Source organism: Lissotriton vulgaris, chromosome 11 (genome assembly GCF_964263255.1).
Source record: "Lissotriton vulgaris chromosome 11, aLisVul1.2, whole genome shotgun sequence".
Taxonomy (NCBI): Eukaryota; Metazoa; Chordata; class Amphibia; order Caudata; family Salamandridae; genus Lissotriton; species Lissotriton vulgaris.
Genome location: NC_141699.1, coordinates 418,436,705 through 418,463,451, shown reverse-complemented (window position 1 = coordinate 418,463,451; position 26,747 = coordinate 418,436,705). Strand labels below are relative to the sequence as shown.

General features: G+C 45.9%; 1 protein-coding gene across 1 annotated transcript in view; it reads left to right on the top strand.

Annotated features, from left to right (window-relative positions):
- The window catches only part of GMCL1 (germ cell-less 1, spermatogenesis associated), a 318,745-nt gene that overhangs the window by 12,320 nt on the left and 279,678 nt on the right, over positions 1-26,747 (top strand). The window contains exon 2 of the mRNA XM_086943476.1: positions 142-265. Within this exon, the coding sequence (XP_086799602.1) occupies positions 142-265 (124 nt within the window). The remainder of the gene's footprint in view (positions 1-141; positions 266-26,747) is intronic.

The following is a 26,747-nucleotide window of genomic DNA, read 5'->3' as shown; positions in this document are numbered from 1 at the left end:
CAAAAAGTAGTAAAATTGCATCCACACGTTGAGGTAATTATGTAAATATATTGGTGCAGTGCAGTGCAAATGTAATTCTTAAGTCAGTTGGGCCCTGTTTTTTCCAACTGTTTTTAATTGTACACCTTTCTATTTTTTCAGAAAAAAATTGAAGAGCACGTCCAAATACATTTACAAGACTCTCTTTTTGAATGGAGAAAATAGTGATATCAAGATCCATGCTCTGGGGCAGGAGTGGAGCCTACACAAGATCTACCTATGCCAGGTGAGCCTCTAAGCTAGTTTGTGCCTTCTGAATATTTTTTTCACCAACCTTCAAGTGAAGAAAAATGCGTGTGTTGTGTGCTGAAGTGGCTGAAAATAGCTGCTCTTTAACACACCGGTAAGGGTTGATCTTTGCACACAGACAGTGAAAGAGCAGCCATAGGATGTCTTTTACAGAATTGGGTAGATCTCCTTGACTGGCTGGAATCTTGACAGGCTGGTATACTAGGAATAAATCAGCTGGGCTTGTAATTACTGGCCATAAATAAGACCAAGATGTAACTCCCTCCGACTCATCTCTACGAACCTGTCTTCTGACAAGCCTAACATGTAAATTACTTGCATGCTCTCCTTCACCACTGGCTTTCAGGTAAAAGGACTGACTGAAACCCCCCAAAGCAGCCAGGTCCGCATCATTATCGTCAGGCTTCCCCAAACTGATTCCGAAGCTGCTTAGTTTTTGCTCTGATATCTTCAGGCCTGAATAAACAGCGGGTATAGTTTTGTTACAAGTGTTTAAAAGAGGTAAGATATTCTCTCTCCTTGGGTGTCAAATGTAGACAAATGTATGGTTAGTGGACACCCACAAATAGTTGTGTCTCGTGGTGGCAGGCCTGAATTAGGACATTTGGTCTGATTTTGGAGGGAAGTGTGTAGGAGCTTTAAAGAATGCAGTTGAGAGACTAGATCTGCCTGAATACCACAGATACTTCCTCTTGAAACCTGTGGATTAAAGGAATGGTGGGAATTTGGCATATTGCTGTGGGTGAGTTTTTTTTTTTGATGGACTGCACTGGGAGGTTGAATACAGTCTTTCCAAATCAGCAGCGATTCATTTGTTAGCTTGACTGCTATCCTCCAAAGAAATGCCTCCCAGAGATACTTGGGATTTCTTTATTCTGAAGCAATCTTCTAGGGTGGAAGACAAAGGTACAGAAGATGTGAATTGTGATCTGTCTGTGGGGGTATACCAAATCTGGTAAGTTGAGGAAGTTTGTAGCATTGCAGGATTTACAGAACATAAAATATCACATTGTAGAGAAGATATCCTCAATCAGCACAACACTGATTACGCTCATAACAGAGGTCGGCATATATAGCCTTACCAGGAGTGAAGGTCCATAGTCCTTTACAGTATTTTGTGGTGCCATCAAAAATCACAAGTGCCTATTTTGAATTTCTGCAAGATGAATGTGCAAGCTGCAAATAGTTTACTCTTTCTGGGGGTTGGGGTGATGCTAACTATACAGCCTCAGAGTCCCTTACAGTGATGATACAACGTTTCCTGAAGAGGGAGTTTTTTTTCCCAGTTGACTTTACCACTTGGAATATAGCCTGCAAAGCATTCAGGCTAAAGATCATAAGTATGCAAGAGGGCCACGGAATAGAAAGGCACAATCATAGCAGTGTTGAACGTTCAATCTGTGTGAGGAAAAAGTCATACAAGAGGACAATTTCCAGTGTGTGGCATTGGTTGGTGCGAATGTGTATTTATTTTATCGTTCAACTGTTGTTCCATGCAGACTAGGAGGTAATAACCTCCCCTAATTTTAAAAAGGACTTTATTGGATGAGAGCAGGGTACAATGTTGTTACTTCCTGGCAAACGTTTGGATTCACCATGAGGGATGTCAGCATGTGTTTAAATAAGTGGAAGTGATATAAATCTTCCTTTACAAACACTGCACAAAGTCTTGGGGCTACACCAGTGGTGGGTTGGGGATGGTGGGGTGTAAATCAACTGTTAAGCATAAAGAAAAAGTTCCTTTCGTAGTCGCATGTAGAGGTAGCAATGGGTGAAGTCTACAACTAATTTGAAACAGTCGTGTTTTTTTTCTTTTTATATTCTTTCCCCTTCCATTACTCCGCTCGCCACAGATTTTCTCTCGGGATGATTTGCTTTGTGTTTAATACATATGGAGAACTTTACCAGAGATGGATGTAAAATATATGGACAATATCATATTATTTTTCTGCAACAACAGTGTTATTTTTGAGATGTTTGATAAAATAAAAAATTACTCAACATGATTGAAATCTTACATAGGTAAAGTTAAGCTTAATATCCCATCGTAGGAGTATGCACTAATATTTTATCTACTTTTATTCACTTCTTGTTCTTTGCATAGTGCTATTAAAGCAAGTAAGAATTTACAGAGGCCTTATGTCAAAGTGAATCTCCAGGTTTTTGCTTAACCTTTAGTTCTGTGTTTCATCTTCTTACTGAGTTCACTGAATTTAGGCAAATATGTGAGTTTAAGACTGAGAGAGATGAAGTGATTTTTTATGTCTCCCAGTTTAGGCATAAAGGTTAGTAAACTTTATTACTGTGGTCTGTTGATTTTCCCATTTAAAAAATCATATCCAGCATGAACAGGTTATGGCTTCTTTATTGTAGCATTTTTCAGTCAGGTCTATTCCAGGCTGTGGTATTTCGCTACTTTCCTATTGCTTCATTCTCCCTTCCCCAGTTGTGTAATGTAGCACAATCCAATACCCCTAATCAATCATTCATTGCAGATAGAAGGGAAGGTTCAGTGCTTGACTTGCTGTGACCAGTAGAATTTACACCTCCTTCACACCATTGGTTCAAACCCTCTAGTTTGATAGAATTTTGCAGCATCGAACAAACGGGGCCTTCAGAACTCTTATGAATGTGTATGCTGTTCTTGCTTCACACCCCATCCCATATATATATTTTCTTTTCAGCTGATAAAATATTGGTTGCATTCCCCCATTTTGGCTCATGCGCAGAAGTGGACATAGCACTCAATATTGAATATTTACTAAGATGCTGCCCTTTGTGTTTTGGGTCCAGTCAAACATTGGTCCTGGTGAAAAGTTAATGTCTTCCTGAATAATTGGCAGTGACTGAATCTCATTCACGTGTTCCATCCGAAACTTGTTGTTTTCCTTAGTGTGTTGTCCTAATTGGCAAAATGATGTTCTTGATTGGGTGCCCTTACTGCGCTAAAAAGAGCATCACTAATGACATAAGGCTGTTAAACCTAGCATCTCTGATTGTTTTCCCCTGTCCTTTTTGCTTCTTACCTCCTGTTTTTGTCTGTGTGCTGCATTTCGTTTTTGCTGGTTTTCGAACGCTTGGCACTTTACCACTGCTGATTGGTGCTAAAGTGCAAGTGCTCCATGTGAAAATTGTGATTTATGATTGGTTATCCATTGCTGGCATAGTTGATTTACGGGTAAGTCCATGGTAAAGAGTACTACGTGTGCCCAGGGCCTCTAAAGCAAATGTTTCTAGTGGGCCTTCAGCACTGATTGTGCAGCCTACACGAGGCAACCCTGTCTCAGACCTACCACTGCAGTGTCTGTGTGTGCAGTTTATACCTGACATGTCTACCTGGCAAGTACACCCACTTGCCAGGCCCAAACCTTCGATTTTACTACATGTAAGGCACCCTTAAGGTAGCCCCATGGTCAGGGTGCAATGTATGTGAAAGGTAGGACATGTACTAGTGAGTTTTACATGTCATGATAGTGAAATACTGACAATTCTGTTTATTACTATTGCAAGGACTATCTCTCCGATAAGGTTATTATTTGAGCTGCCCTGTAATGTCTTATAAGTGCAACTTTTAAAAGGGAAGAGATAGAAATTTGGGGTTTGGCGTTCGTGAACTCACAATTTAAAAATGCATGTTTCAGTGAAGTGGGTTTTAAATTGCGTGTTTGAAAATGCCACTTTTAGAAAGTGGGCATTTTCTTGCTTTTCCATTCTGTACCTCTGCCTGCCTGTGAAATGCTGACAGTTGGGCTGCTTGTGCTTTCAGACTAGACAGTTACATAAATGGAGATGAGCTGTGCCGTGCATATCCTGATGGCCCATCACCAGGCTTATGGGACTTCCTGAGTTAGATTGGTGGGAGGAATTGTCACTGACACCTGAATAGGGCTGTGCCTGTCCTCATACAAAGCTGTCTCCACCCCTTTTTTAGAACGTCTGGAGCCAAGCCAGGGAACGGCAGGGTCTTGTGCACTACAATGACTTTCCTTTGAAGTTTGCCCTCTCCAGTGGCAGAAACTGGTATAAGTACTCTAGCTGTAACACCATATCTTCGGAAAACTTCTGGACTAGGAGGAGATTCTGCCAAGAAGAAGAGCTGGAGAAGCAGTTAGGAGGGAAACTGCCACTATGGTTGTTGCTGTGTTGGATGCCTGCTGCTTGCTCTTTCTGTCTTGGGCGTTGATCAAACTGGATTTAGCTTTCTGTATCCGGCTTGCTAAGGTTCTCCAAGGGCTTGTGTGTGCTTGACTCCTGTTAAGCAGCGTCGGGGCCTTCAAAGACTTCACCTGCAGCCTCTGAACTCCTCTGACCGCCCAAGTGGTGCCAATTCCAGTTCTGGGCACTTGGAGGTGGTTTTGCTGCAGAGAAGCCCAAAAATCCACGCATCTCCCTTCAGCCCCTCCTTTTCTCACTGCAGTGTTACTGTGCAGTTGAAAAACCAACGCATCGCCGTGGCTGAAGAATCTGCTGTGCGGTTGGAAAGATCTCTTCATCCCGAATCCTGAGCACAGTGTCTGACTTCCAAGACACCCATTTAAACTCCAACGCAAGCCCTGCTGTGCGGCTGAAGATATCAACGCATCACATGTTCGCTGTTGGAAAATCGACGCAGCACCTGTTTCGCCACCGTGGCATCAACACCAGCGTATCCGAATTTTTAACGCATCTCACGTGTGCGCCAAGATGTTCGACATAGCCCAGCAGTAAGGAACCGTGGCCGCATGTCCGGAAACTCACCCTGCTACTGCAAGTGCCGAAGGAAGCTGACCCTCGCAGACGCACTGAGAAAGACGCGGTCTTTTCTCCTGCCGACAAATCCAGCTCCAGTGTTTCCACGCTACCCTTGCGGGTTGTTGGGTAATCGAGTACTGAGACTGACCTTCTTCATTCTACACCAAGGTACGAAGCTGATTAGACCCGTAGAGAAATCTTGGATAGATACTTGGCAAAAGAGTACTGCATTTATGCTACACCTCACTTACTCCTTCCTCGTACTGAGCTTAACTTAGTTACATCGGGGTAGGCGTATTTTAGACGCACCAGTTGAGTACTTTTTAGCATTTGTTATTTATGTATGTATTTATCTATGGTCTAGGAACCATACAATGCTCTTACAGTATTATTTTACTCTACTCTTTTTACTGTATGCATTCTATTTTGCAACCAGTATTACGATTGTAGCAGTTCATTTCTTATGCTTGAGAAAGAAGACTGTTCAATAAATACCTTTTATTGGAAACGCCCGTCTCTGCAACTCTGTTGAAATGAAGCATGCACAAATGTAAAATATCTATCTATTGTTTCCATGACTCTGAAGATCAGTTTTATCTTGGGGAAACAAAGTTGTCATGTTTATGTGGTTGTCAGAAACTAAATCCCTTCTTGTGAACTTGAGAAAGTTTCTAGTAACTTCTGAGCTAGCTGGCACTCACAATTAAGTCCAATATATTCGATAGAGACCTAGTAGACATAAGTCCTACGTCACATCTATAGGATATTTTATCCCAATGCGCAGAGCCTATTGGGAATATAGGAACTACACCACATGGCGCCCAAGGTTTGGTAAGGCACTAATTTAACGCTAGATTCTAGAGTAACCCAGTCGTGCTTTTCACAGAGACTCCTTTTTCCGGTAAAATACTCCAATCGACGTCTGGAGTGGGTTAAAGGATAAAATATCCGCCATAACTGAGTAGGACGAAAATCCTATGTATTAGTTTTTTTGGTTTATTCAACGTTGAAGGATACAATGTTCCAAAATATTGTGCACCTTATCTTTATTTCCTTGAAACTTGCTCTGCAAGACTTTCAAACGAAATTTCGGATACCGACGAGGATAATCCCAGGGATAATGGAACTGCAGTAAATGCAAACCAACCAGGTCTTGACACTACAGGTTTTCCACAAGACGATGTGGATACTATAATCATCCCGAAGAACGTAAGGAAAACCATAGCTATAAAGCTTATAGAAAATGGCCTATCAGCAAGAGGTGGTGGGGTAATTTTTGTCATAGAGGCACATGAATATCGGCAGACCGAGGTATTCTATTCATGGATGATCTTTCCACAAGCAAATACAACAAGACATGTGTTTCACGTCTATAAGATAGAGGAACATCCAGCAGAATAGGTTCCTTTCGAGGACATTGAAATTCCACTAACTTACCAAGAGCATCAGCTCTGGTTTAAAGGCGCCCTACAACATCAAAATCACATTACCAGGCTCGGTCCTCTAGGTAGACCAGGAGCAACATGGCCGGTACTAGCTAGCTATACACCACACCCTGCCATTGAAGAAATGACTGTTCCAGAACTATTAGCGCAGCTAAAACAATGAATTAAAATCCATAGACAATTGGTACAATATGTCATGCGGACTCTACCAGTCCAACCTGCTATAAGAATTCCACAGCACATCCCTCATCAGGGGAACACAAATAAAGTTACACCACAGACTATACAATCAGGCATTGGTAAATTACCCACAAAAAGGGAACAAATTCCATTCTGGTTAGCTCAAAAAATTACTCAGATCGAGGCAGTATTTCCTGATAGTACACCTCATGAAAAACACAGGATTCTTACTGTCTGTTTACCAGTGGGGATTACACCACACCTGGAAGACTGTGGCACTTTGGGTACAGTCTTTGGTGCAATCTACACAAAAACACATGGTGTTCCGTCCATTGCGGTGATACCAGACACCCTGAAACAAATTCAAAATAAATAAGGGGCAGAGCAGAGCCTGCTTTAAATCTGGGTATGACATTGCTGAAAGATTTCAAATGGGTCTCAGCTATAATATTAGCTAATATTGAAGCAGCATCCGTGGCAATCCGCCAAAAACTAAAAGAACTTCATGTAACTGAGCAACCATATGAACTCTGCAGAATAATAGAAAAATCCTATAAAGAACTAGGAAGAGATAGTTTGGGAGGGAAACCAGTAAAGCCCGAACTAACAGAAAATCCAGAAAAAGTTTTTATTAAAAACACAATCACTACTCCTAAGAAGAAGTGGGAAAATACTGGACAGACATTTCTTAAAGAGAAGCGTTCTCAATCCAGAGGTAGGTCTCCTCAAATGGAGCCTTCTGAAAACAGGTCTAACCTCAGAAACAGGGATAATTTGAGAAAACCGGATAGATATCAAGATACTGATGCACGTTCCTATCGTACCTTTCAGACTTCCTCGCAGACATCCAAAAAGAAGAGGACGATCAGAACACAAGGAAGAACGCGTGAAGTCCAAAGACAATCAACCCGTTCCGAAAATAAGAAAACTCAATTCACCAAAAGAAAGATAGCAAGTTAAAAATCAGACATGCCGAGGATCTTGAAGACACAACTCAAGAAAGGGGAGTGGGCCCAGACAATGCTGGACAGCACAGCAGAGGTTACCATAGCTTGCAAGATCCTGAAGGATCATCTGGAGACAGTGGACCTTAATGAATGCATTCAGGTTGAATCTGCAGATACCAGGGTTAGTGCACCACATAAGTTATATGAAGTCACACTCCGAATAGAGGGGGACATAACTAGGAAAATAAAAGCACTCTTTTGGGACAAACTATCTAAGGGTTATGACATTCTTCTGGCTGAAAGAGACTGGTCACCTGAATTTGTCAGGGAGTGCCCACATGGCAAAGAGATCATTATGCCAGCCTCTCAAATCATATTCCTATTCACAAAAAATACACTTATGCCAGAAAATGGGCTGTGGCCCAGGCACCAGCATTATATAAAAATCATGTGGGATGGGATGAGGATTCCCCTCACCACAAAATCCAGTTAAAAAAATCAACCAACTGCTCAGAAGCAGTATCCAGTTAAACAAGAATCTAAAAAACAGGTCAGGGAGATCCTAGATCAACTTGAATACCAAGGGGTGATTGAAACATGCACCTCGTCCATGAACAATCCTTTGTTTCCTGTCTCCAAACCAGACAATACATATCATCTAGTTTTGGACTACAGACATTTAAATTCCTGTTGCAAAACCTTTGCAGTACATAATACATATAGTGCAGCACTGATGAATAACATCATGCGCAAAAAATATAAAACAACATTAGGTATTTCAAACGGTTTCTTCTGTCAAAACATTGCACCTGAAAGCAGGTGTTTGGCCGCTTTCTTGATAATGGGGACACAACAACACTTTTGTCGTCGCCCACAGGGATTCAAGAACAGTCCTGGATTATTTTCAGCTAGAGTAACAGAATGACTACAAACGTACGATGATGAGGCATCATCTTATGTCGATGACATCTATCTTACAGACGATGATTTGGACAGGCACTTGACCAGGGTTAACACCATAATACTTGGATTCGCCTCTGAAGGGTAAAAATTCAACTTTAAAAAATCAAGAATTTCCCACCTCAAAGTCCTATTTTTGGGATACGAACTGTCAAGTGAAGGCAAAAGCCTGGCAGCAAACGGTTTAGAAAAATATGGTCTGCTCCAACCTCCAGAAACGCTGAAAAACTTGCAGTCCGTTCTAGGATTTCTGAATTTTAGAAGAACTTGCATTCTAAACTACGCAGATAGGGTTAAACCTCTCTACGAATGAATAAAACCTGATTTCAAACCTACTAATTGGACTTAAAAACACACAGAAATTTTGCGTTCAGTGCAAACAGACATGTTAGCAATAACACATTTACAGATGTGCGTAAACAAACGCAACCTTGTAATCCGAATCATCCCAGGGCGATGCGGATTCACATACCTATCCTTTAATGAAGGTAAAAAGGTACCAATAGCTTACAAATCACACTTATACACACAAGCTGAAATAAAATTCACTTCAATAGAAAAATTCTGACAGTGGTTCAAACTTCGGTAGCAAAAGAGTCCTCGCACAGGGATAACGCATAAAAGTAGTTATTCCGTACCTGCCTTAGAGGCAGTGACTAAGGCAAGCATTCCAAATGCAAAAGCTCTACATCCAAGGTGGATACAATGGGTTAATTCTCTTGCTGCGACAGACATTGAATACGTTTTTGACCCTTACTTGAAGACACAAGAATTTCTCCAATATGAGCAAGAATGTCCTCTGCCCACTCAAATTCTGCCTCCAGAACATTACGGCTGTATACTATATACAGATGGAACAGCACAGCCCGCAATTGGGGGGACAACGAGCTTCTAGTGCTGTGTGCGCGATTCTTAAAGGTCGCTGGCTCGATGGAAAATTCAGACGTATGGTCACAAAAACTCAATCCCTATGAGACTGTACAGCTCAGCGAGCTGAACTCCAAGCTTTCAAGATGGCTTTTGAAAATACCGATGGCAAATTTCCCACACTCATAGTGTGCGATTCGTAGTATTGCTCATAGTCTTACAATGAATATTTGCAGAACTGGGTACAAAATGGTTTTGAAGACGCAAAAGTTGGCACAATCAAGCATAACATGCTTTGGGAACAAGTATTTCTTTTACAGAAAGAACTACAAAAGACTCACGTGATCCATACACTGAGTCACACATCAGCGTGATGGCGTTCACGTTGAAGGGAATTCATTGGCTGATGAAGCCGCGAAGGCAGCTGTGCAAGCGGCTTCCGTAGCTGCAATCACTCGTTCAAAAACAAAAATAGACGGTGAAACAATGCTAGCTGTCAATGCCACAAGTAAAGGCAGCGGAGCGGCGTTACCTCTAAACTATCCACTCTAATATACATACATAATTCATGCCAACTCCGTTCCTTTTGCTCGAATCCCTGGAGTGGGGGATAAGGTAATCCCAAACAGGAATCTGAGAGGTGCTTTTATTCAAGAAGCACATATGGGAGAGGGTCTGAGGGGGGGGGGCGTGGCTTGGACGCCGATGGCGATGGTCGCCTGAGAGCTCGGCTCCGGGACTGAGCCCGCATTGATCCTGCAGATCGGAGTCCATGGGGCACCCAAGTCCCCGCAAACTGATGATCGGACTGATTGGGACCCACTGGGACACCCGGTGAAACTTGAAAACCGGTTGATCCGACGGAAAATCGAAGTTTGGGGACCCGCGGAGTGTGACTCAAGATGGCGCCCGGACCTTCTCAACTCCTTGGCCGGGACCCTTAATCCGGAGGAGCATCGTTGGGCACGGCGCACCCTCCGCCTCCTATCTCCCTATGATGTGATGGTCTGGGTGTTGCTTTACTCAGATTCTGAGCACGGTGACCGATCCCGGACGATCTGAGGCCCGGACTATCGTTGACTTTGGAACACGGACGTCTGGTGCCCTGTGTGTGGAACCAACCCCCTGTGCCGCACCCGGCTGCACCCCGCCGAATGACTGAACTCCATGGGCAGCACGGCGCCTTGGCGCCATAAAGTCTCCGGCGGTGTTGGTGACTCTAGTTCTAGATCCTCATCGGCTAAGCGGGCCTACCCGACCTGGCGCCGATTGTCCACGCCTCCTTCTCGGTGCCCTCCGACGACACGGTGGTGGCGCGGCCCGGGGTTGCGGAAGACCGACAGGCCCTGGAGACGGAGATCGACGACCCTCGGCTCCACGACGTTCTGCCGGGAGGGACATAGTCGACGCCCACACTCGGAGGTGCCTCTGACTGACTTTTCACCGTGGGACTCCAGCGCCATGGGAAAACCGAGAGGACCCAAAGGGACCACCCCAGCTGCCTCGGATTCGGAGGCGCCGGACAAGGATGATCGTGGAGACCCGGAGAGCTCTGGTGGCCCTCACTTGCAACAACAATTTGACCGGGTCCTGGAGGCGATAGCGACCACGCGCTCGGCCCTCCAGCAGGACATCGCCCAAGTTGCGACGAGCCTGGGCCTCCTTAGGGCGGACCATGGTAAGCTCTCGGATAGAGTTAAGGAGGTGGAGAGCTCGGTGAAGACCTTGGAGCCCGCGCAGAAGACCCTGGCCGCGATGATGAAGGACTCCCTATCCCGGATTGAGGCCCTGGAGCGGCGAGCGGAGGATGCGGAGGGACGTAATAGGCGAAACAACATTCGAGTGGTGGGCCTGCCGGAAAAGATTGAAGATGGCGATATGGTGGCCTACTTGGAAGCCTGGCTCCGAGACACGGTGGCTCCGGAAGGCCTGTCCTCCTTCAACACCCTGGAGCGAGCACACAGGGTGCCAGCGAGACCGCCGCAGCAGGGCCGCGCCCCACGGCCGGTGGTGGCACGTTTGCTGCACTTTAGGGACAGAGACCTCATCCTTAATGCCGCCAGACATAATGGCCCTTACAAGGTGGAGAATAGCCAGGTGAACATTTTTCCGGACTACACGTATGAGACCCAGCGCAGACGATCCTCTTTCCTGGCGATCAAGCGCGAGCTCCGGAGCGAGGGCATCCAGTTCTCGCTCCTGTTTCCCGCAAGGCTCCGCATAATCGTTGATGACAAGACTCAGTTCTTCGATTCCCCGGAGGAAGTCTGCAACTGGCTCGAACTCTATAGGGCTGGTAAAGATGGTTTCAGCTCGTCGTCTCAGCTGGCAACAGAACCTGGACAGCGCCGACGGTCCAAAAGGCTTCGGAGTCGCCGTGGCCAGACGGGCAGACCTTCGACTGTGGAGACGTCGGCAGAACGGAAGGGAGTGCTGGAGATGTTGTCTACGATGTCTGGTTCGCGTGAAGGCCCCATTATTGAGGAAACGGACCCTGGGGACGAGGGAGCGCCAACGGACTCGGAGGAATCGGTGACCGACAGCGTCCACTTGCTGGTGGTCACTCCTAACTCGGTTGAGGACCTTCTGGATGGACAGGGATGATGGGGTGAGCTACTTCCATTTGGGTGGGGGTCCGCAACGGGGGTGGCAGGGATAGGCGATTGCCCATGAACTCCGGTGTAAATTGGGGAGTGTTGCCCTGCTAGTGACATAGCTTTTGTTTTGGGCTCACTATAGTCTCGGTAGCCTGAGAGTCGAGGGCCCATTACCGGCGCCCGGCCCGCACCTAGCCCTTAAGGCCTTCCTGCGGTGGCGACCGCAGGATTAGTCGGGGATTGTGGGATTGTTAAGGGTATGGTTTGGATGGGAACTAGATGGTACTATTTGGGTCCTGTTCTGGGGAGGGTGGGCAGGGGTTTGTTCCGTACGGGGGTTGTTGTTTTTGGGTTGGGGAAAATGGCCGCCATCAGTGTTGGGTTGATTGTTGCTCTTTCTTTGGTGGGACCGGGGTGGAGAATCCCGGAACGAACGATACGGGACAATGGCTGATGTTGCTAATGTGAAATGCATTACTTGGAACGTACGAGGGCTTCACACTATGTCTAGACGCCACAAAGTCCACGCTTATTTAGTGCGTAGAGGGGTGCAATTGGCGCTGCTGCAGGAGACTCATCGCAACAAGGCGGAAGGGGTGGCGCTACAGCGTAGATGGAGGGGGCAGGTCTTCTATACCTCGTACTCGGCGTATGCCAGGGGGGCGCTGATTTGGATCAGGGCTGGAGTTCCATTCCAGGTTACGAAATCCGTGGTAGACCCAGAGGGTCGCTACGTAGCCATCTCAGGCACACTGGGGGGAAGGGACCTGAACGTTTGCTGTGTTTATGCGCCTAATGTGGACCAGCTTGCTTTCCTTTCCAGGTTATCGGGCTCGTTGGCCCACTTCTTCTCTGGGCCCCTCCTGCTCGGAGGGGATTTCAATTCAATAGTGGACGTGGAGGCCGACCGCTCGCACCCCCCCTCCCTGATTCTCCGGTTCACCGTGTGGCTAAAGGTAGACGGGAATGGCAGACGCACTGGGGGCTCACGGACATATGGAGGGCACAACACCCCGGTACTAGGGACTACTCGTCCGACTGGACGGGTTTCTAGGCTCGGTGGAGTTGGCTTCAGCGGCGGTCCGATCTGAATATTTGACCAGGACCATCTCAGACCATAACCCTCTCCTGCTGGACCTTCGCTGGTTTCCCGGGGTTCCCGCTGTGCCCACCTGGAAAATGCGCCTGGAGATCTTGGAGGACATAGTTTTTAAGGCGGACCTAGAGGATAAAATCTCGGAATATTTTACGTCCAATGGGGGTACTGCGGGATCAAGGGCGCTGGAATGGGACGCCTTTAAGGTGGTGGTCAGGGGCTACTGCATCTCTAAAAAGGTGGGCATGCGACGCATCATCCTTGATGATTTGGCTGCGGCGGATCGGAGGCTCCGGGTGTTGGAACTCCGCCGCCCCGGGCGCCTCGAACTCCAGGAGCGCACGGCGGCGGCGAAAGAGGCGGTGGCGGCGGAGGTCGAGCGGTTGCGCTGCTTTGACTATAAGGCCTATACTGCTAGGTCGCTCGCGGAGGGGGACAGATCGGGTGCATTGCTGGCGTGGTTAGCTAATCCCACACGCCAAACTTCCCTGACGACGTCCATGCGCACGGCTGAGGGAGCCGAAGTGCACACTCAGCCTGAGATCCTGAGTTGCTACCTGCGCTACTATGAACACTTGTACCGCAGTTGCTCGGCCAGGGACCCCTCCCTGATTGAGAACTACCTGCGACCTCTAGAGATCCCAGTGATAGAGCCGGACGTAGCGAAAGCCCTGGGCTCCGACATCGAACTGGGTGAAATCCGCAGCGCCATTAAAAAGATGGCGAGGAATAAGACCCCGGGCCTAGACGGCCTTCCGATTGAATTTTATTTTGCCTATGTTGACCACCTGGCGCCGAGGCTGCTGATAGTTTACAGAGAGGCGAAGCGGCTGGGTCGGCTCCCCGGCTCGATGTGTGAGGCCTTGGTGGTTCCCCTTCTCAAACCGGGCAGGGATTCATCCGACCCGGCGTCCTACCGTCCCCTATCCATGTTGACGGTCGATTATAAGATACTGAGCAGCATATTGGCATCGCGGCTGCTCGGTCACATGCGCTCTCTGGTTCACGAGGACCAGGCCGTATTCATTCCCAAGCGGAACACGACCATGAACATCCGCAGGCTGTTCCGTTTGCTGGGAGAACCGCTCGTGGACGCCCCGTGGTCCTGTCGGTGGATCTGGAGAAGGCCTTTGACAGCTTGGAGTGGGACTACCTGCGCAGTGTATTACTGCGGTTTGGCCTAGGCGAGGGCTTCGTCAGGTGGACTACGGTACTTTATGCCTCGGCATCGGCCAGGGTACGGGCTTTGTGGAGAGGAATGCGTGTTAGATATCTGTCTAACACTTCCATCGGCAATGCCAACGGATGTCGACTCATTACTGGGCCCAGTAACGGCTCATGTATTGTGTTGACCCCAAAGGCTACCAATTCTGATGACTGCATTCATTGAGACCTCACCGGCAATTCCAGCTGTAGGTGTGATACGCGGACCAGCAGGCACACAGGTACCATCCACTGCGAACATTGCTAATGCGACTGCCGCTGACGGCGATGCTTCTCATCTGTGTACGATTGACCTACTTAATGAAGTGGTTCAACTTTCATCTACTGTGGTAGACGATTTCTTTGTCAGCCTAGACAAATTAATGTTTTCTCCTGACACCGAGAATAACTTTTGAAGTTAGCACACAGCTTTCTTTCAACTTTTAAAATTCGACCTTCACTTTTTTAAAACAAAGAACTCTGTTTTTTGATTTGACTTTTTTTTTCAAAAACACATTGAACTTTGGCACAAAGCAATCTGCTTAAAGTAGAACTATTCTCAGAGAATAAGAATTCTTTGAACATTTCCTAGAAACAATATTGAAATAATCGGCAAACAAAAAACAACTTGTATCTTCTGCTATGTGATGGTCTCGATTTTTTTCTTCTGTAACTTAGAGCCATTTCATAAATGTAATTTCGTGATTCATTCGGTTAGCATTCCCAATATGATATTATGTGCATATGATGAAATCATTGCTTTTAAATGTGTTCAGTAAAAATGCTCCTTTTTCGTGTGCAACCATTTCAGATGCATTTTGTATGTATTTTGAGGTGGGGTTGTAAACACATGCTCTAGATTATATGTTTTAATGCTTGAACTTAGTTGAACATGATAACGTGGAGTGGTTGTTGCATAACATTTTAGGACCCTATTGTAATTTTCCCGATTCATGCCCTTATATAGGTATAAATCACCATATCCTTATATAGGCATAGAAATCATAACCATGTTTAGACGTAGCTCATGCAGTCTAATACGGCAGGGCTACTTTCACTAGTTCCGAAAATCCACAACGATTTCTTGGAAAACTCTGCTTCAGCAGCTAGGGACTTCCCCTTTCTCGAATACTGACTTTTCCAAGAACTCATGGAGTTTTCAAAGAACTGAGACACTTTAATGATGTTATTATGTCCACCTTTACGTCAAACTCGGTACCTTCAAGGTATAAATATGCCCACACTTGCCATAGCAAACACACGGTGGTTTGGAGCAGTTCGACTATCTACTTGCCCGATGCACCCTGCTACTGCAAGTGCCGAAGGAAGCCGACCCTCCAGCAGACGCACTGAGGATGCCCCCGGGTAAGCTGAGCGCGTTACAAATTTCATATAATAATAATAATAGAAAGACGCTGTCTTTTCTCCTGCCTAGAAATCCAGCTTCCATTCTACCCTTGCGGGTTGTTGGGAAATCGAGTCCTGAGACTGACCTTTTTGCATTCTACACCAAGGTACGGAGCTGATTAGACCATTAGAGAAATCTTGGATAGATTCTTGGCAAAAGAATACTACATTTATGCTACACCTCACTTACTCCTTCCCTCTTACTAAGCTTAGATTAGGTACATCGGGGTAGGCGTATTTTAGACGCAGCAGTTGAGTACTTTTTAGCCTTTGTTATTTGTGTATGTATTTATCTATGGTCTAGGAACCATGCAATGCTCTTACAGTATTATTTTACTCTACTCTTTTTACTGTATGCATTATATTTTTCAACCAGCATTACGATTGTAGCAGTTAATTTCTTATGCTTGAGAAAGAAGACTGTTCAATAAATACCTTTTATTGAAAAAGCCTGTCTCTCTACTTCTCTGCAACTCTGTTGAAATGAAGCATGCACGAATGACTGAGTAAAATATCTATCTTTTGTTTCCACGACTCTGAAGATCAGTTTTATCTTGGGGAAACAAAGTTGTCATGTTTATGCGGTTGGTATATCAATAAGAACTAGCTAGAGGTGCGAGACTCTGTTATGTACGCTTTTATCTGGGAAACCATTGGGTTTGTTTAAAAAGCCCTCACCCACCAACCTAGTTGGTGGCATGCTTCATCATCGGGCCCACCACAGTGACACCTAGCGTGCCCCGGGTGTGCTTCAACGCCAGTGTTACTGCGGAGCTGGTATAATTGCTGAGTGTGATGTGTAGTGAGTGAGAAAGTGAGATTAAAAGCTATACAGTGGGTCCCAGTACCCGAGGGTAAGATAGATAAATTTTATTAACTGGGCCCCTGTTAGCGGATAAAAAGGCTGTCGGGCGTGTTGGTGAATTTGATTCCCTACGTCCAGTGCGGTCTACATGTTTCAGCCAGGCCTTAAAAACTGGCTTTCCTCAGGACCAATAAGTGAAAAAGTGCAATTAAATGATACTAAATTATAGTGTTGGTTGTTTAGAATGTGTCGCACTCCCTAAAGTGCGTCTATATGTAGAGGGGGATTCCCTCTTGCTTTTAACAGGCTAATATCTGTAAAAGCCTCCTTGGGTCACTCGGCAGAGAAAAAGACCAGAAGTATCGGTCTGGTTCCTCCTTGGACCTTTCGTCCTTCTGCGGTGCCCGGATTCCGGGAGTGAGACACATTCTAAACAACAAACACTATAATTTATCTATCTTACCCTCGGGTACTGGGACCCACTGTATAGCTTTTAATCTCACTTTCTCACTCACTACACATCACACTCAGCAATTATACCAGCTCCGCAGTAACACTGGCATTGAAGCACACCCGGGGCACGCTAGGTGTCACTGTGGTGGGCACGATGATGAAGCATGCCACCAACTAGGTTGGTGGGTGAGGGCTTTTTAAACAAACCCAATGGTTTCAGATATGTATTTTAGGATTGACACTCTGCACTCCTCTTTTTTAAAAAACCGAATCTAGTGCTCCTTCTTTCTTTGGGTGCTGTCGTTTGGTCTGACTGGCTCAAGTCAGTAACATAACATGTAACACAAACAGAGAACTGCCTGAAAACGATGCACTTTTCACAAGCCCCCGCGGGGTGCTCTATACACCACAATAATCTATAGTATCAACAGTTATAACAGAATGTTCAACCAAATTATAAACACATTGTTTGTAAGCATTTTTTTTTTTTCAATGAAGAATAAACTGTTAAGAAACTGAAACAAGCACGCAGGGGTGCGTGCCACAGCGAGACATCTGTTTTGCATTATTTGGCACGATAATGCAAAGCAGATGTCGGCCGTGTGGGTAACAGACACCAATAGGCCATGGGCGGGGCAAATGAGGGACATGCGCCTGCATTTGCCCAATTGCGTGCTGTTTTTGTTAGAAAGACGCACACAACGCCCAATAGCCTGCAACGATAACAAAACCACACGCATGAGCGTGTGGTCAGCTTTCAGAAGCCCCTACATGAAGTCTCGCTACACGAGCAGTGCTGCGCCCTGCAATGCTAGGCGCGAGACCTAAAAAGGGCCTCCAGAGAGAAATTCTACATCTACTTTAAAAAAGCCCCCTGCCCCAGAGGATTCCTGAAGGGATATATCCATAGAGAAAGGTTTCAAAATGGAAAAAAAGTGCAACATCCTGATTCCTGCCACTCCGGTTGCTGTTGACCCCACTCACCGTCAAGAATAAGATACAGGAACAATGCCAACATGTTTGCTGTCAGAAGTTGGATCTTTGTCAATGTAAACCCCCTTTTGGCATCTAGAAGAACTTTAAAATGCTTCACTCTCATCTAAAATACCTTAACAATTTATATCAAGGTACTGGATGCCTGAACAGAAAACTGGATCATTCAAGTTAATTTTGTGCCATCGCCAAGAAAGTGTATAGTTGTCCTTTACCCCTCTTAGGCCTTCATCATTCAGGGTTCCAGCAGAATATCCAGTGCACACACCTTTGAGATCATTAACACTCTGCCTTTGAAGGTGATGGTCTCAAGATCAACCTCTGTCTTCAGTCAGAAAGAGGTGTGCTCAGGGGAAGTCACCTCAGCCATTGCATTCGCCAGTGCCTCTGCAAGATACTCTCTCAGAGGAGTGTCAACCTCCATGGAAACATAGGACTGAGAAGATTTACTTTGCAGTACCCTTTAAGATGAAATTGATGATATACAGATCCATCATACTCTAATGTCTCAAGATCTTTCATTGGATTGCCAGTTAATGTCTGCCAGGCACGACATCACACGCTTAAAGATGTCCTAGCCTGAGGCCCGCAAAGCTAAACATTCCTCTTGAAGTTCCTCACACAGCCATTATTATACTTATGGAGACGACATGTCCCTGCTCAACGCCTAGACATTTCTTTTTCTAGCCTTAATCACTTGGAGCTAGCTGCTGAGGAATTTTTAAGGCTGGCTCCTCCTTGCCTCTTAAAGAAAATGCAGGTCTCTAGAACAACACCTGGCTTTTCAATGCCTTGTCCATAAGCCAGACTCTGTAACAGCATCAGCAGTCAGAAAGGACCACACCACTGCCCCTGAAACATCTTCACCTCCTGACTATGAAAGCAAAAAAGTAGAATCTGCATCAGTGGTCTCCAAACTCCTCTGGAAGTCCTTCAACAAACACAGACAATTAATTTGTCCATCCTAACCATCTATACTCCACCCCGTTGGTTACTGCGGGTAATGCTGGAGTAAAAAGTGCTGTGCTAACTCAGGCCTCTGATAGTTGCCACCGTCTACTCGTACATTGGCAATCCTGCACCACTGTCCACTTTACTTGCAAGCATTTACCCACGTATACCTACCATATGACTTTTCCACATGTGAGCATATTCTGCCTCTATATATTTGGTGCAATAGTTTATTGCTGATAAACGCCTCTATTGCCACATATCCAATTGAGTTCTCTGGCCCTGCAGTTTTTGCTTTTGTACCAAATCGCTGCATTGGATTCGGTCTCACATAGGCGGCTGCTGCTCACACACCCCTTAGAACTAGGATTTTAAGGCAGTTTTCGTCATTGACTCAAGTCCTGTCTTATTAATCATTACTTGGGTTCAAATAATACAAATACACCTGGCTCCGTATCACTTCCGCCTCAAATCCACAAATTATGGAGTTCCTCAAAGGTCCCCTACCCCCAGCACTACATTTTTAAATCTTTATGTATTCTCCTTGGCTGCTATTAGTTGATCATTTGGACTGAAACAGATGTGCTATGCTGATTATTCTGAACTTCTTTTCTCAGGTCCCAGTTAGCACAGTCTAACTTTCATGAATCCATCATCCAAATGATGGTGTGGATAAGTTGCAATTCCTTAAACATCAATACAAATGAAATTCCCTGACCTTCACATGACATTTTCCTACTCAAGTCCCCTTTGCACTAAACCTTGGGTTGGTGTTTCATGAGAAGCTTTCCCTTAGTGAACGGGTTAATAAACTGGCTTCTACCTGCTTTCTTTTTCTCAGCGTGCTTTTTCTATGTAGGAGGCTTGCGATTCAGAACACTATCTTCAGTTATCTTGTCTATTGCAGCTCCTTAGGCTGACCTACATAATGATGATAATATCCCAAAAATGACTCCGGCATGGTGGTTCACAACGCTCTACAACTGTCTCTGACCCCACACCAGTCTGATATGCACATCAGACCTGGAGACTAGACAACAAACCAGCTATGCTAATCAAATCTGACATTGTTGCATGTGACTCAGACAACGGTGGTATTATCATTTGCCACAAGATTGGATGGATATAATGAGCAATGGAGAAAGACAAGAAAGTCTTACTTTTGTACGTGGGAAATGTTAGAAATGGGATCCCTGGCTGGCCAGGGCCTGCGCCAAAGTCAGTCAGAGACCACCACTCCTAAGTCAGGGCAAGGGAGTTACACGCCAAGAAAACCCCTGCTCACCCTCTAGGTAACGTGACGCGAGCAGCAAGGCTAAACTTGGAGGCTATGTAGGTTAAGTGTTTGCGTGCCCGCCCAGCAACAACACCCAAGGCCCACCACAAAGGAAACTCCACACAAGGTTAAATATAAAAATAGCCTTTGTATTATACCAAAACACATTAGATAAAAACACACACTTTACAATGTGCCAACAGGCACGGGCAGAATTTACAGGGGATATGTACAAGACAGGGCCACATGGACCACTGCCAGGAATAGGCACTTTTAGAACTTAGCACTAGGTAGAATTAGCACTTAGAACATAGAATATAAATCACTGTAGCACAAAATAGAACATAAAACACACAACCAGTAATCACTGGTACCAGGTAAGCTCCACCTATGCAACCCTCACTACCTTAGGAGAATATTACACAGGGAACCTGGGCTTCGCTAGCAACACCTGTACTAGCAAGAAAACAACCACTTAAATATCCCAATACCTGTAGGGGTGTAGGGATAAAACACATGATGCATCACAACACATTCAGAGGTGTAGGGAAGAAAAACACGTGATGCAGAACCTACATTCAGCGGTGTGAGAACAAGGCACATGACGCATAAAAACATATTCAGAGGTGCAGCACAGGAGAACACATGATGCATAAACAACACATTCAGAGGTGTAAGGAAGGAAACCACAATTGTGCCAAACTCTCATAAGTCACCACCTGTGACCGTCCCTAGGCCCTCTGGCCTTGTTGGGGCTAGGACGCCCTGTGTCCCAATGTCCGGGGGGCCTAAATGCGGCAGCTGCCCACGAAGTGCTGCCACTAATTGCCCCCTGAGCCTCTCAGGGGCTGTAACACAACAATGTGGGCAAGGAGCTTCTCTGGGCTCTAAGTAAAGAATGTTCCCCCACAAGCCTCTGTGGCTCTAACCACAAAATGGCCCCGCCGTTGGTGTCCCCCCTCCTGGGAACTCGAAATCTCACAAATGCCCCCGGATCGTTGGAGCCTCGGGGCTCGGGAAATAACTGTGGGGCCCTGGAGCCTCTCTCTGGGCTCGGGCTACTAATGCCCCCGACCGTTGGAGTCCCTCACGGGGGACTCTGAAAACAGTGGCCCATCTGTTGGAGCGCCAGGGCTTAGAAGCAATGCCCCTAGTCGTCGGACGATCCCGGACGGGTTCTAACACAGGTACTTGTGCTGTAAGGGTGGGGCGGGCACCGGCAATGTGCCCCGACGCCCACCTTTCCCCAGCGCTGTCCCGAGGATCCCCCACTCACCGGACTCTGCAGCAGGTATCCTCCACGAGAGCTCTCGCTCCTCGGGGCTCTGTCTCTGCGGCGCTCTTCTGGGTGGAGGTGGGGCAGGCACGGCAATGTGCCTCGCACCCCTTCCTCCGGGTAATCAGGCAGACTCTCCTTTAAGCCAGTTACCACGGGGCTCTCCCTTATCCTGGGAGCCCCGTGGTACGGGGCTCTCCCTCACTCCTGGGAGCCCTGTGGAAGGGCCCGGCTGCGGGCTTCCTCTCTCCTCTTCTCGCCGGAGCGCGGGGTGGGCTCCCGTACGCTTCCGGTTTCGAGTAGAAGCACTTCCTGGTGTCCCTCGGTCCCGCCCCCGGCCTGCCTAACTTCCTGCTGCGGGCCGGGCGGCGGCGGGGACAATCTCGGCTAACTCCGGGGTAGGCTCCCGTGTAAATTAAATAATTAAATACCGGCACATGTGTGGCGTGGGCAGCCGCTTGGTGAAAGTAAAGCGCTCTTAATCGCTAGGGCAATAGGAAGCGCTCCCAAGCGCTATAAAGGCAAATACAGCGCTAGAGGGGAAATAAAGCGCCTTCCAAGCGCTATGGCAGAGTCAAGCGCTCCCAAGCGCTAGGGGGGGTCAAGAGGGTCCAGAGAAATCGCTCCCCAGCGCTAGTTGCAAGGTCCAGACCCAACACAGTTCTCTTAGGTAGGCAGGGGGGCAAGGCTGGGCCGAGAGCCCGCTCACTGGGCCTCCAGGCAGGGAGGCAGTCCAAGTGGCGGTCCTCCTGCCCAGCTACAGCAGCAGCCCCCTCAGGATCCTGGAAGAGAACATTTTCTATGGGGACACAGCCCCTTTTTATACCAATAAATCCTTTGTCTTGGTCACGGGGTGAGGGGAGAAACCAGTCGCAGCTGGTTTTGGAGCACCCTTGATGTGCTCAGCCCCTCACTCTATTCACTGGCAGGCTAGGGTCATCAGTCGCACCACAGGGGGCGGAGCCAGCATTGTGTGGGGAAAGCCCAGCCCTATTCAGGACCCAGGTGCACTCCTCCCCAGCCATCAGCAGGCTAATCTCACACTCGCCACCGGGCAGACCCATCATGACTCATGGAGCCAGGCTCACCAGCCAGCTCCAGCCAATCACACGCCAGACAAATTTTGCACTAATATGCCAACTCCTAGAAGTGGCACTTCCACACAAGACACAATCATGCCACATACATAATTGCGAAGCATTCAATCACACGAGTCCGCACATACCAAACTCGAGCATGCACACCTCACACATCAGGAACTACCAGGGACACCGACATTCCTATGGGAGGGCAGGCCAACCTTACTCCACGCACTCAGAGTGCGCACGCACTTTCCACTGGGACACAGTGAAAGTGCGCAGAAACCAAAAATCACTACCTCCAATTCACATTTAAAAAGCAAAAAGTTTAGGGGTAAACCTGCCAGAAGGGCCAAGTCCAACAGGAGAGATTTTGAATATGATGTTGAGGACCAGGTGCTGATTCTATTGCTCCTTATGCACAAGCAATTTGGTCATATCTAGCTATACCTAAATTGCAGTTTATCTTTATTAAAAGCCATCTTGCAGCAGTAAAAGCATACCGGAAATGTTTAACTCCAGTTTTCTTTTGTAAACATCCTATGGTAAAAGACTTTCTCATACGCATAAAGAAAGTTTATCCTTCTGTTAGAGGCCCTTCTACTCCATGGGAGTTACATTTAGTTCTTTCTAAATTAATGGTTGTGACTGTTCACAAGGCTTCATTGCAGCATCTTCCTTTTTCATCTTCTTCCAGTTTATTTGCCTCTCCATGCCTTATTTACCTCACCCGCCAGTGGTTGTTGGTGGGCATATGGTTCTGTACCATGTTTTTTTTTTCTTTCTGAAAATCAATAAAACCGATTTAAACTTAAACAAGAGAACCATGTTTTTTTTTTCTTTCTGAAAATCAATAAAACCGATTTAAACTTAAACAAGAGATTGGTGGTCATGGCAGAAGACAAGAGCCAACGAGGGATTAACCTGGAATGGTTTAGGAATAAGATTAACATCACTGACAGGAGAACGGGAACGAAGAGTACGTGACATACAGTACAGTATGAATTTTTAGAGCCCTGAACACAATTTGGAAACTAATCAAAATCTTCAAATACGTAGATCATGGTCATCAAAAGAGCAACACCCTGAAAAATAATATCAACAAATATGTTTACCATGAGCTAATAAAGAGAAGTAGAAACTGTAGAGCCAATGTAAGGAAGGGAAGAAAATGTGGTTTTATCATTTTGCCAGAGCTAATGGTAGCGACAAGAATTAGTAAGCAACCCTTGAAGATATACATTAGATATAACAACACAGAGATTGCAAACAATTGGAAATAATGCAGAACACAATCCAAAATTATAATTATTAGAAGTTTTGGAAAAAAGAGTTGGATAAAGACGATGGAAATGAATGAGTAAAAGAATCTATGTGAGCGACTTATATAGCAAATCTTTACGAATGTCAAAGAAACCATGCGGTGGTGAATCGAAATATGAAGGAGAACTGGGACTGCAGTTCAGAGGAAGAAACATGAGAAGTTCAAATGCCACTGGCCTTCAGTTAGGGCTAAGCAATCATTTAAAGGCAGCCTCACCCTGGTGAGCACAGTTACTCATTATAAGTGCGCTGGAAGTCAGAAACCTACCTTACCAATAAAAAAGGTGGTGGCACTATGTAACAAACATTTTCAATGCAATAGGTCTCGCAATTGCGAGATTTTGAGCTATTGCCATTGTAAATGACCATGCGTTGGAAAAAACCTGCAATAATAAGGCGTTTACATTTACAATACCAATAGGTGAAAGTTTTTCAAATGTGAGACCTATTGCATCGCAAAATGAATCCAAACAATTACACCAGTTGAATGGCCCTGTATGTGGTGTTCCGTTGTTGCTGAAATTAGTCGTTCTGCTAAAGCAACAAATTGTCTGGGTATAGGGATAGATGAATGGCTATTTGCTGAGGCTGCTCTGCCACCACGTCAAGCACTTGTGAATACCTGTGGCTGTGACTTGATCCTCGAAGGTAACACTACGCACTGGTAAATTTTTAACTACCAGAAAACAAGGGTACTAAACTAGAAGTGGCATAGGAAAAGAGGTGAGTACCATAGGTAAACAACAATGAAAACATTAAAATGTATGAGAAACACCAACTTCAGAGAGAGGTCAGCGTAAGAGGACAGCAGTGACAATGACAGCACTTCAGGAACAAGCTCCTATAGAAAGAACGTAAAAACTGCAGTGCATAAACTAACTGGTATCATCCAAAGCAGAAACAGAATTCTCTAACTCATTGTGGCACATGGATTCATTCAACGAGCCTAATCCATAACCACAATTTGTAAATTGTTGCAATGGATCGACCTCAATCACCTCAAACTGAACCCTAAAAAAACTGAAATCATCCTATTTAGTCCCAAGAGCAACTCTCTCCCTATTCCACTCTGGATCAACAATATCGCAGCTCTCAAACTGCCCCCTCTCCACCTCGAACTCTGTCAAATCCCTAGGCATCAGGATTGATCTAAACCTGAATCTCATCCCACACATTAAAAATGCTACCAAAAGTTCCCTTTTCACCCTTCATCACCTCAAAAAACTGAAACCTTTTATTCCAGCCAATGACTTTAGAATAGTTGTCCAATCACTTGTCCTGTCTAAAATTGATTATGGTAACGCAACACTCGCTGGCACCCCTAAAATCCACCTGGCACCTATTAAATGTGTTCTCAACCTCGCCGCCAGACTTATCTCCGATTGTAAAAAATTCGACCACATCTCTCCTGTCCTTAAAAACCTCAACTGGCTCCCAATCAAAGGAAGATCCACATACAAGATTGCATGTATCACGTACAAAGCCCTCCACCTAAACACCCCCTCTTATCTTGCTGACAAACTACAAAAAGCTGGGTGCACTAGGTCCCTTAGGAGCCCAAACTCCCTTGTCCTAATCCCGCCCAAACTCAAATGCAAAAAGCCCAATCCCGTGCATTCTCTGGTAATGCCCCTACGATTTGGAACTCTCTCCCCAAAGATCTCCGTTGCAACCCCTCCTACCCTCTCTTCAAAAAAAGGCTCAAATCACTTCTTCTCGACAAATATTGGGGCACCTAAGGTCACTGATTCGAGTACTGTCCACTCCTACTCCCCTGCTATCCCCTCACCCCCCCTTTTCTCACCTCTTACCTCCTCGCCTCCTGTTTTTCACCCCCTATTTCTCCGATTCTCTATACTCTACATCCTCTTTTTGATCTGCTGGTCTCTCCTCTCTACTTTTATCCTCCATGATAATTTGCACGCGGCTTATGTCATCTTATATGGCTACCTCCTATCCATGTGAATGTAATGTTTTGGAACTTTCATGATTAATGCACACAGTGAACTATTTTGTGTATGTATACAGACCTTGTAAAGCGCTCTGATACCCTCGGGTCCAGTAGCGCTATATAAAACTCTCTAAATAAATAAGACCAAAGAAGGGTATACTTTTCCTTCTGCACTTCAAAAGAATGGACACCCAATAGCAATATTTCAGATTGACTGCATGCAAGTGCCGAGATCATCCCATCTGCAAGACTAGTTATGGTTAAGTACCTTTGTTGGAAACTGGGAGAGCAGATGGTAATGAAATGATACAAACAAGGAGATCCAGGATCCAGGCAATATTGATGCCATAAATTCCCCAATCTCTTAGATGGGCCGGTTCAGCAGTGTCAGTCTCGTGAAAACTATTATTTTCCTAATTGCGGTGTGAAAGTCATTATACAAGAAGCAAACTACGAGTACAAAAACGTTATGGATAAAACTGGATTGAAGGGCTTCTCTGGTGCCTTGGTATACTTCACAGCTGTTACTTTGAGTGTACTCCTGCTCCACTCACTTCCACATGCCACACATCCTCCTGGCCTCTGAACACCAAAACATTTCTACTCTGAGGCCCGGTTTGCCAACATTTTCTTTCCCCTTATCTAATCAGAGCCTTAGTAACACGACGTGCGCAGCGCGCTGATCAAAAAAATGCTGCGCCCTAGAAGTGTCTTGATACAAGTCGCAGCCAAAATACACTGTTGACCAAAAGGAGTAGACAGCCGTATGTAAACCGAAAGGACACCACCCACAGCCGTGCATAAATAAAAGCGGGCGGCAGCTAGCTTTATTAAAGTGAAAATGCTCCGTGCCACACACTAGCATTAAATTAAATGAACAAGTAGTCCCCAAATTAAGCACTTACTAGTGTAAGGGAAC